This window comes from Lynx rufus, unplaced genomic scaffold (assembly GCF_022079265.1).
Source record: "Lynx rufus isolate CCGP_SWC_20201006 ecotype Redwood Valley unplaced genomic scaffold, mLynRuf1.p SCAF_26, whole genome shotgun sequence".
NCBI classification, from domain to species: Eukaryota; Metazoa; Chordata; class Mammalia; order Carnivora; family Felidae; genus Lynx; species Lynx rufus.
The window spans coordinates 9,397,727-9,409,133 of NW_025814841.1; the positions used below are offsets into that span (position 1 = coordinate 9,397,727).

At 45.9% G+C, this 11,407-nt stretch overlaps 1 protein-coding gene across 4 annotated transcripts; it reads left to right on the plus strand.

Moving 5' to 3' along the window:
• Positions 1-66: 66 nt before the first annotated feature.
• TSPYL5 (TSPY like 5) lies at positions 67-4,337 on the plus strand. Of its 4 annotated transcripts, none has more exons than XM_047088999.1 (2): positions 67-2,334; positions 3,500-4,337. In XM_047088999.1, exon 1 carries the CDS (start codon positions 113-115, stop codon positions 1,358-1,360), a length of 1,248 nt encoding a protein of 415 aa, XP_046944955.1. In that variant the 5' UTR covers positions 67-112; the 3' UTR covers positions 1,361-2,334; positions 3,500-4,337. The 4 variants fall into 4 exon arrangements, with proteins under 4 accessions (XP_046944955.1, XP_046944957.1, XP_046944954.1 ...); XM_047089001.1 differs by having other exon boundaries at positions 3,648-4,337; XM_047088998.1 differs by having other exon boundaries at positions 67-2,300.
• Positions 4,338-11,407: the final 7,070 nt, after the last annotated feature.

The following is an 11,407-nucleotide window of genomic DNA, read 5'->3' on the forward strand; positions in this document are numbered from 1 at the left end:
ACAGCCGTGACGTCGGCGGTTGCCATGGAGAGGCCCGCTCAGTCGCGACCGCGAGCTGGCGCCAGGGGCCGCGGGGTCGGAGCGTGGCTTTGAAGCTGCTTCCGCTACCACCATGAGCGGCCGAAGTAGGGGTAGAAAGTCCTCCCGCGCCAAAAACCGGGGCAAAGGCCGAGGCAAAGCCCGAGTTCGCGCTGCTCCTGACGACGCCCCCCGCGACCCGGACCCAACACAGTGCCAGAGGCTCGGGGAGGAAACCCAGGCGGCACAGGTGCAGGCTGGCGCGGGTTGGGGTGGCCTGGAAACCGCTGCGCCCGCGCCGCCCCGTCGGCCCGGGGAGGAGGCTGCCTGCCGGCTCCCCCTGGATTGTGGCCTCGCGCTCCGCGCCCGAGCTGCGGGGGGTCGCGGGCAGGCTGCGACCAGGCCCGGCCTGGGGAAGGCCACATCCCTCTCGGAGCGCCTAGCGACAGACACGGTCTTCGTGGGAACCGTGGGAACCGTGGGAAGGCCAAAAAATGGCCCCCGCGTTGGAAATCGGCGTGGTGCTGCTGGGAGGAAGGCCTCAGAAACCTGTAGCGCAGCGGGGAGAGTACCTCAGGCCCTAGCTGGTGGGAAGCTGAAGAAAGGGGCCACTGGGGAGAGCGTCTCCGCCCCTGTGGGAGAAGAAACGAAGGTGGAGAAGGATGCAGGGTCAGGGCCCCTGGCGACAGATGGCAGCATGGATACGCTGGAGACCGTCCAGCTGAAGCTGGAGACCATGAACGCCCAGGCGGACAGGGCCTACCTTCGGCTCTCGCGCAAGTTCGGGCAGTTGCGACTGCATCACTTAGAGCGCAGGAACCTCCTCATCCAGAGTATCCCAGGTTTCTGGGGGCAGGCTTTTCAGAACCACCCCCAGCTCTCATCCTTTCTCAACAACCAAGATAAAGAGGTTCTCAGCTACTTGAATAGCCTGGAGGTGGAAGAGCTTGGCCTCGCGAGATTGGGCTACAAAATCAAGTTCTACTTCGGGCGCAACCCCTATTTCCAAAATAAGGTGCTCATCAAGGAATACGGGTGTGGGCCTTCGGGTCAGGTGGTGTCTCGTTCTACTCCAATCCAGTGGCTCCCGGGCCATGATCTCCAGTCGTTAAGCCAGGGCAACCCAGACAACAGCCGTAGCTTCTTTGGGTGGTTTTCAAACCACAGCTCCATTGAGTCTGACAAGATTGTGGAGATCATCAATGAGGAACTGTGGCCCAATCCCCTGCAGTACTACCTTATGAGTGAAGGGGCCCGTGCAGAGAAAGGAAAGGAGGGCAGGCAAGGTCCAGCAAGGCAGCCAGGGGAGACCCCTGAGCCTGGGGCAAACAAGTCCAACTGATCCTGCACTAGTCTCCCTACTACCTCCTGTTGGACCTGTGCCTAGCTAACCACGTGTGTTTGGCCGTCTGCCTTCTCTTCATGTTGGCCTCTGTGCACTGTATTCCCTTTGGACTTCAGTTACAAGAATATGGCATTTATGATCATGTTCTTTGGCCCCCTCGTGGCCTTGCTTTTTTCACATTAGTGTTACACGTTAAATGATCTCACCCCTACTGTTTATACGTTAAGCACACATGCTTCAAGTGTGTGCTGCCTTTGTCTACATTGCCTGGACTATGTTCTTGGCTCTGGCCTTTCCCAGCTGTCTTTAACATGGACACTCATGAGTCATCCTCCACAAGGACCAGTGCATCCTCGAGCTCTGCTGCTCCAGGGCCAGTGACTTGCTGAGCTTTGTGTTCATGCTGGCCATGCGTGCCATCTGTGGCAAAGTCTTCTGTTGCCACTGCAGAATGAAGCTAGCACACATGGTATTGGCCATCAGCCAAAACTGATTGTTCCAAGGCCCTGGGGCCACCAGCCAAGGTTCCACCACCTACTGGATCTCTGGCTTTGGCTAGGGGCCTATGCTGCCCTGCTGAATATGTGGAATAGCACTTGACTGCTGGGCATGGATGAGGTTAAGGGTGAGAAGCATAATGCCATGTGTTCTATACCATTGTGCGTCTCTTCCTGCCTCTGGGTCCTTATGATGAACCTTCGTCAGGGTCAACACCGTACCCCATCACTGTCAGGCCACTGAGATTTGTCTAGGTTGCTATTGGCCCCACTTGGCTTCCCAGTCAATGAGGACCTCAAGAACTGCCTGTGGACCAAGGCCCCCTGCCAGTGCATGAGACACACACCTACCTTCCCCAGCCTTCTAGGAACCCTACTGCTTGCCAGACTGATGGGCGGATATGTGACATGTGCTCACTGTCATCGTGCTGCGGCTCCAGGTGAGAGTGAGGACTGGACCCACATACAATCTAGGTACCTTTGTCAACTCTTCTCATCCCTTGCTAGCATATGACCAGAGTGCTATAGTGGGGTTGTGGGAAAAAGGGATTTTTGATCTATGGGCCTGTGTCTACTTTATCTCATACCTCTATACCTCCTTACTTGCCCTTCCTTCACTTCTCTTCCTTCTTCCCTCCCTTCCTTTCCTGTCCTCCTTTCTTACTCCTCTACTCCCTTCCTTCCTTCCTTTTTTGTTTCAATATTACTACAGCTCAGAAAGTGAAAACAACTGAAAAGCCAAGGTTGTCCGCATACAGCTAGTGAGAGAGCTAGGACTTGCTGTGCACACTCACACATTGGGCTGACAGAGGGCAGAGGAAACCAGAAGGCCAAGGTCTGTAGTCGGACCTTGGTCCCGACTCCTGGATGCACTCTATAATTCTGAAGTTGAAAATTCTTTTCATGGCTAACATGCTAGAATTATAAGTCCCAAGGCAGCAGTGTTGTGGACTTAGTGTTTACTCCTGTTCCAACTTTTTTGTGTGTGTCTCATATTGTTTCTTCCTCTGTGGTAGCCTCTGGCCATCTGGCCCTCGTTCCCCAGCTTTCTACCCTCAACAGTCCTTTGCTGTCTTTACTTCTACCTTCAGATACCCTTAGGAGTAGGCTTTCGTCTTGGGGCATGGGGTCAGGGTGGGCGGAATCTGTTCTGGATCACCAAGGCTCATTCCCAGTGGGTGTAAAAGCTGAGCTAGGCCCTTTTTCTCCTTCACATCCCTAAGGGTGACGCATTAAGACTGTAACTCCCATTCCTTGTGGGAGACCTTGTTCTGAGTTCCCCAGGGGCTGGGGAGGCCTTGACTCAAAATTGTATACAGGATGTGCCAGGCAAGGCAGTGGCAGCAAAAACAGAGTAGGAATGAACCTGATGTGGAGATGGGCCTGGAGAAGCAGATAGAAACGGGTGAAGAAACCTCAGGGAGAGTATGCCTATTTCTCAGTGATGGGGGGGACAGGGAAGGACCTTTTCCAGAGTGAGGAGAGGAGAGTTAAAGGGATCATGGGACAATTACAATGCCTAGATGTAGGTTTGCCCCAAGTTTTGTTCAGTCATTAACTCATCATTAGTGGATTTTATAAATCACAGAAACAAACCCAAAACAGAATAATGTTACTTTGGATGCTTTCTCTTTTCTAGGTGTGGCCTTGCGTATGTGGAAGATTGATGCTATATGCTGCTTATTTTTGCCATAAGTAAAATCTTACCACTAATGGGAATATGTAGCAGAGTAGGTCTGCTTTTTTTTTTTTTTTAATGTTTTTCTCTTTATTGTGGACATTTTCAGACATGCACAGAAGTGGAGAGGATGGTCCCTGGACCCTGAGTACCCATCACCTAGCTACATCAATTATGATCAACCTGGTATCTTCCTCTCCCCACCTGTATTGTTGATGGAAAGTCCAACACTGTGCCAATTTAAACTTGACTACTTTGGGAGATCAGGACTGTCTTTTGGTGGTGATAGTGGTGGGGTGCACTATCATGATCACATCAGGTCTGCTTTTTGCTTTGAATGTTAACTGATGAAGTTCTAGAAATGGGCCTTAGAAGTGAAAGTCTTCAAGATTAACAGGGAGTACTCAAAAAGAGATGAAAATGTGCTCTCTTTCCCCTGCATCACAACAGGAGAGAGACTGTTGTGTTGTAAATCTTTCAAAGACTGATATAAGGTGCTTACTTGAGACCCTTCACCAGAATATCAGTCTTTTTTGCCTGTAAAAGATGGAGACTTGTGTGACTGTTAGAAATACCATCAGCTTGTCCTGGTCTCGTGATATAACTGTGGTCTTGAAAGTATAATTTGGTAATTGTTGCTGTGTTCTGTAAAAATAATCTCCCAAAAGTAATCAGTAACTGGTTGTCTTACTTGCTAATTTGACATCCTGGTAATAATGCAATTATTCCTTTGTTCCTAAGTATAAATAGTTGTAAGCCTGCATGCATTATGGAAAAATAAAAATCTGTATCTCTGTTATATTTTTTATTTTTAAAAAAGAGTTGTAAGGTTAAGCCAAAGCTGGGTAGTTGAGGGGTTGTGTACATTGGCCTCGAGTGATTCCTAGGTCTCAGGCCCTTGTGTGACTAGCTATATCACAATACACAAAATTCAGATTCCCAAGCCCTTAGCAGATAATGAGATTCTGTGGTTCTGGGAGGAAGCCAGGGAGTTCTTGTTCTTAACAAGTTTTCCAGGTGATTGTAGTGTAAATCCAGTGCTTCTCAAATTTTAGAGTACATCTGAATTGTGTGAGGAAACTATTAAAATATGAATTCTGATTCAGTAGTTCAGGGTGGAAACGGAGATGCTGCATTTCTTTTTTTTTATTTAATTTTTTTAGTGTTTTGTTCTTAGAGACAGAGCACGAGTAGGGGAGGGGCAGAGTGAGAGAGGTACACAGAATTGGAAGCAGGCTCCAAGTTCTGAGCTGTCAGCACAGAGCCTGATGCAGGGCTCGAACTCACAAGCTGTGAGATCATGACCTGAGCCGAAGTCAGACGCTTTACTGACTGAGCCACCCAGGCACCCTGGAGATGCTGCATTTCTAACAAAATTCCAGGTGATTTCAGTGCTGGTGGTTTGTGAACTACTTTGAGTGCCTAAGGAGGTGATGTTCAAGTCCCATTCAAACGGGAGTAACAGTGCTCAGCCTTGGCTGCACACTAGAATTATCTGGGACACTTAAATATGCTGCCAGAGCTTTGTACAAATGCCAGGTAAATCAGAATGTGGGAAGGGGTTGGTCCAGATACAGGTATTTTAGAAACATTCTAGGTGATTCTTTTGTCTATCTAGAGTTGAGAACTAGTGTTACTGATACTGTTCTAACACATCTATAAAAAGGTTAATTCTAGTAATCAAGAGAAGCATCAGCAGACAACAGAATGCCACATAGCTGCCCAGCAGAAAATAGTTGGAAAAAATTAGAAGTGGGTTGTTAAATGACAAGATAATAAAATTAGTTTACATGAGAAAGGGCTTGAATCAATAAGTGTGCAGTGTTCAGAGCATAGTAGGTGTTAAGATATTGAATGAATGAATGAATTTAAAACAGTTTATAGAAAAATGCCTCTGGGCTAGTCTGATAATTAAATTAGTAAAGTAGATCAAATTTGTTTATAAGGATGTATTAGTTTGTTGGGGCTTCCATAACAGAGTACCATGGACTGGTGGCTTAAACACCAGAAATTTACTTCCTCAGTTTTGGAGGCTAGAAGTCTCAGATTGAGGTGTTGGTAGGGTTAATCTCGGAAGACCTCTCTCCTTGGTCGTAGATGGTCATCTTCTGTCTTCACACTGTCTTCCCTCTGTGTGAGCCTGGGAGTAGTGGACGGTTGTGGAAGTTGTGTGTGGCTGTTCTGCAGGCCTAGATTGTTTCCCTGGGGGCATTGCGGGCCTCGTGTTGCTACGTCTTCAAAGGGGAGTGGGAAGAATCAGGATTTTTATGTAGAATCTCCCAATTTTGAATGCTATCAACTGAAAAAAATTTTTTTAAACCCCTAAAGCCTCACTACTAGTGATACGGGGAGTGCAAATCGGTATGGAGAGCAGCCTCTTTTTCAGGCTCAAGCCTCTTCTTGGGATTCATGCCGACTCCTCTGGAGTTAGGAATTGGGGGAGGCTTTCTGCCCAGTTCAGCTCACACACTTGCTTTTTCATGGGTGTGAAGCCTCCACTTACCAGGCCTCCCTTTCACAGCCCTCCACTTGGGTTCCATCTGATCTGGGATTCACTACCTTCCCATGGGCTCATTCATTTATTGAATGTGCCAGTCTTGGTGTAGACATTAGAAATACAGCTGTGAACAAATAGAACTTTGAATTCTGCCCCCCTCCTAGGTTTCAACCTCTTCTCAGATTTTGCCTGGGATTGTCAGTCAATCTATTTCTTTTTTCCCTTTTCCTGCATAGGGCTTCTGAATGTTTTAGAACAATATGGGAACTAAAAGAAAGTCTCTTTTTCACCCTCTGACCTCCTAGATCAGAGTTCACAGAGCAATTAGGCTTTTAATAACCTGAAAAGTAAGGGCTTCTTGGAGTAATTCTCATTAGGTGGGGAGTCCCTGTCCCTTTTCTCAACTTTGAATTTTATTATAAAAGGACTTTTGATTTCTAAACTCATTACTGGCTGGGCTTTTTTAGAAATGTGCTGGGTTTGACTATGCCATGGGTGAGGGAGAACAAAACAGACTTGCTACGCATAGCTTATTGGAAGTTTTATCAGCTTCTGACTGTCTCTCCTTACACTTGGGGCTTTCTGCCTCTGGTCTGCTCCACTGGTTTGCAACAAGGCAGAAAGGCATACTGCTCTGGGGTGGCCTCCCAGAGGGAGGAGACTTTGCCCTCAGTTGCCCCTTTCAAGATTTTGGAAAGCCCTTATGCCTTCTCAGCCCTTGAGATCCTAGGCCTTGGTGAGCCACTGTTACTGATGTTACATATCCCTCAGATCTTGGGGCAGCAAACAAAACAAAACAAAACAAAACAAAACAAAACAAAAGAGAACCCAGGCTATTCAGCCTATGGTTTTTATCTGTCTTTGTCCTTAGCATCTTCACTTCTGCTTTTGGCATCTTCTTCAACTGTATTTCACCATTCCAGATCATAACTCACTTCTGCTGGTTCGTTTTTATCTGGAACTCTGACTTTGTGCTTCGGTACCCCAAATCAGCATTCTCTGGTTACCTACTCTCCAAGGCTCAAATCTTGAGTTCCTTCCTCCTCTCCCTGCCTCCTGTCAACCTGGTTCTCAGCTGAGGTTTGACAAATATGACAAAATAGTCACCATCCACGTGACACTTCATGCTTCCCAAACCACATTCACTTACATTATCTCAGTTATAACAACTGTCCCCTGAGATGGCTCAAAGAGGTTAAATGACTTGACCCAAACTACCCAAGTGGTACGCGGTAGATCCAGAACTCAACTCAGGTCTGCCGGTTCCAAACTCCATCCATACTTGTGATGGTAAACACAAGGCCCAAGCAGATATCTGGTACTGTGAATCTAGGCACTTCTTTCCACAGAACCTGGATTGATGCCTTCACGGAGTGCATCAGACCCCTCAGCATGGCACATTAATCAGTCACAGCCAATCAGAGTTGGCATGAGTGGGAACCTTCTTGGCGATCCCAAACTACAGCCTGCTGTCGAAGCTCAGTTAGGAGCTGGACTAGCTAGGGTTGGGTGGCTCAGAACGGTGGCTGAGGCTTCTTTTAACAGCTTTGTTCTAAGGTCAGGATCAGCTCAAAGTTTTAATACCTGAATCTGAATGATTCGGGGAAAAGGAGGTAACTCTTCTATAACACAGAGTCTGGTGATAGGAAGTTGCAGGCTTGCTTCCATGGCTCCGTGATAGTAGGACTCTGGTCCACACCACTGCTTCCTCTTCTCTTGGCTTTTTTTTCTCATGGTTCCCCAGCTGCACGTAAGGGCAGGCAGGAAGGAGGGAAAGGATGTCTTCTCATATGTCTCTGTCTTTATCAAGGAAGGAAATCTTTGCCAGCAGTCCCTTCTGGATCTCAGGAGAACTGAGTCAGGTTCCTTGGGCCAGAAATGGGTCACACTCCCACACTCTATTTTAGAGAAACAGCACTTCTCAGCATCTCTCGTGGGTGTAGGGGTCTGCCATCAAAGAATAAGGAGAGCTCAAGAGGTTAGAATGGACAGGAGATTTTAGTTGCCTGTGGGCTCATCGTTTCTGGAGTGATGTGGCTGTGCTGCTGACACAGACACCACATACTAGGCAGAAGCACTGTGCGTCTGCACTTCCCGCCTCCCAGCTCTCCTGGGCACCTCTTTTGCCAAGAAAGCTCTACCAGTGCTTGGTGTTCTGTGTCTCATCTCCTCTGTTACATGGCTAGTGCTCTTCCAGCCAGGCAGTGCCTTTTCGGTTTTCCTCTCTCCCACAGCACCTCACTCAGGGCTCACTCAACATTTGATGTATGTGTTCAGTAAATGCTACTTGGGTGGCTGTGATAAATCAATAATATTTCTAAAATGAAACTTTTGAACAAGTCAATCACCAATCAGAACTTTCAGGAGTAAGGTCCAATCCTAAGAAGCTCGTAACAGGCCCTTTGTTATATGACTGCATTAAAATTTTTTTTTATTTTATTTTAGAAAGGGAGAGAGAGCACAAGTGGGGAAGAGGGGCAGAGGGAGACAATCTTATGCAGGCTCCATGCTAAGCATGGATTGATGCGGGGCTCAATCCCATGATCTGGGATCATGACCTGAGTTGAAAATTAGAGTTTGTTAGTCAACTGACTGAGTCATCTGGGTGCCCCTGACCCTACATATATTTTATTTCAAACACTTTTATTATGAAAAGTTTTAATATACATAAAAGTTGACAAAGCACAATGGTTACCCATATATGATTTTTAACTTTGTGCCATATTTATTTTGTCTGTATATGTTTTGCTGAACAGTTTGGAAAAAAGTTGCTTGACCACTGAATCCTAAATACTCAGCTTGCATCTCATAAAAAAGGATTTTCTGGGGTGCCTGGGTGGCTCAGTTGGTTAAGCATCCAACTTCAGCTCAGGTCATGATCTCACAGCTCGTGAGTTCAAGCCCCGCGTCAGGCTCTGTACTGACAGCTCAGAGCCTGGAGCCCGTTTTGTCTTCTGTGTCTCCTTCTCTCTCTACCCCTCCCCCACTTGTGCTCTGTTTCTTTCACAAAAGTAAATAAACATTAAAAAAAAAAAGGATTGTCTGCTGCATAAACATAAGACCATTATCAGGCTACAGAATACAGTTCCCAAATACCATCTAGTATTGAGTCCATTTTAGTCCATATTTGGACTTTTCCATTGTTCCCAAGATTATTTTACAGTATTAGTTTTAAAATCAAGATTAAATAATGCTCAGTCATTCATCTAGCTATCTGTTCAGTCTTTTTAAAACAAAAATAATCGCCTCACTTTTCCCCCCCATGATATTGACTGTCTGAAGATGTTAGGCCAGTTGTCTTCTAGGATGTCCCAAATTCTGGATTTGTCTGATGGCTTCTTCCTGGTGTAATTTAACTTTTCCCTCTGTCTCCTGTATTTCTTGTAAAGTGAGGGATGCAGATGAAGCGCCTTTGGCAAGAATACTCCGTAGACAAAGTGGTGTACCTCATAATACATCACTTCCAAAGGCACAGTGACAGGTGTCCCACTGTTGTGCTGTTGGTTTGATCTATCAGTTAAGATGGTGATCACAATTAGTAGGTAATCTCTGAGATTACTGTGAGGATATTGTTTCATCCCAAGGTTTTATCAGCCATTGATGACATTTGGCCAAATCCGTTATTTCACTGTGGGATACAAAACAGTGACTTTCTGAACTTGGCATTTCCGTTACATATGCTATCTGGTATTTTCCTAAGGAACACCCAGCCCTTATCATCTAGTGGTGAACTATACTTGCTTGTGAAAGGCAGTATAAATGTCTAATTTGTTCCTTGTATTACCTATTTTTGGAATCAGAAGTAAGTGTAAATAATTGCTTCTAATGGCCTCAAATAAGGGTGTGTTATTCTTTTCTCTTTACTATCACTGTGGACTTGTGGGTTTTTATTTATTTCATGTTTTATGATCAATTGCAACCGTTTTTCTTTTGGCTACTCAGTTGATCTTCATTTTGCTCCTAACTTAAAAAAAAATTTTTTTTTCTAATAGAGAGAGAGAGAGAGAGAGACAGAGTGCAAGCAGGGGAGGGGCAGAGAGAGAGGAGACACCGAATCCAAAGCAGGCGCCAGGCGCCAAGCTGTCCGCATAGAGCCTTATGTGGGGCTTGAACTCATGAACTGTGAGATCATGACCTGAGCTGAAGTCAGACACTTAACCAACTGAGCCACCCAGGTGCCCCACTCCTAACTTCTTATCAGACTCCTCCTCGACCCTGATTTTCTCCCATTGCCCCCATGTGCTGTGCTGCAGCCAGTGTGACTCACTTCCCTGGATGCCCACTGGGTTCTCTGGATGCCCACTGTGCTCTTTCACACCCTGAACATTTGCATGAGCTGTTAGCATAGGAAGAAAGCCCTTGCAGCCCTTCTCAAATATGGCTCAGATACTGTTGTACGGGGGCCATACTTTTTGATCTGAATTTTTCCCTCCCTTCTCTTTATTTCCACAATATTTTGTCCACACTTCAATTTATAGAACCTAACTAACATAGTGACATGTTCTTGTCTGTTTACCAGAGACCGTGAGATTCTTGAGGCCACAGAATAATAATAACAAACAATATGTCTTAATCATTTTTTATTCTCATAGCTCAGGGGCTTACACATAGTAGGTTCTCATTGAGCAACTGAACAAATGAATGATCCCTAAAGATTCCTTAAGGCATCAGTGACAAACTACAGAGAGGCTAGAAGTGCCCAGAAACAGAGGTTGGGAATAATTTCAAGTGAAGGAGAAGCATGAAGTGAATACAAATGGGTTAAAGGATGATGGGGGAAGGAAGCTATCATTGGTACAACCTCAGGCAAAAAACTTAGTAGTACCAAATCACTCTTGCAGCATATTGGAAATCAAGTAGGAAAACCGAAGTGACCTGGAAAGCAAAAGAATAATGTTGGAAAGGTACCCTGCATGGTGTGCTGTAGTAATACTCCACGCGAATATATAATCAAAAAGAAGAAAAAGCTGATATGATTCTCCCAATGACTTTTTTTCTCTCTTTATATATGCATACGTATACATAGTGTGAGCTCTCTCCTAAGAGGTCCCTTGAATTTAAAGGACTTCAAAAAATTGGCTTAGAACAAGATTTAGAAAAATCTCTAAAAGAGTGGTATCACCAAAAATCACCAAGCTAGACAAGTTAAGCCTGCAGAATGGAGCCCAGTGAGGTATCTAGCAGAAGGTTAGCTTAAGCCTCAATAGGAAATAGCCTAAATTCCAGGATTGCTGGGAAAAAATGGTCATCGAAGCCCACTGCTGCTCTGCCTGGTGCTGTGGGACCAGACACTTTATAAGAAAATTCAGAACACTTAGGGGGAGAAAGGTACAAGACAAGACCTTTGAAACCCAGGAACGTTCTGGACATTA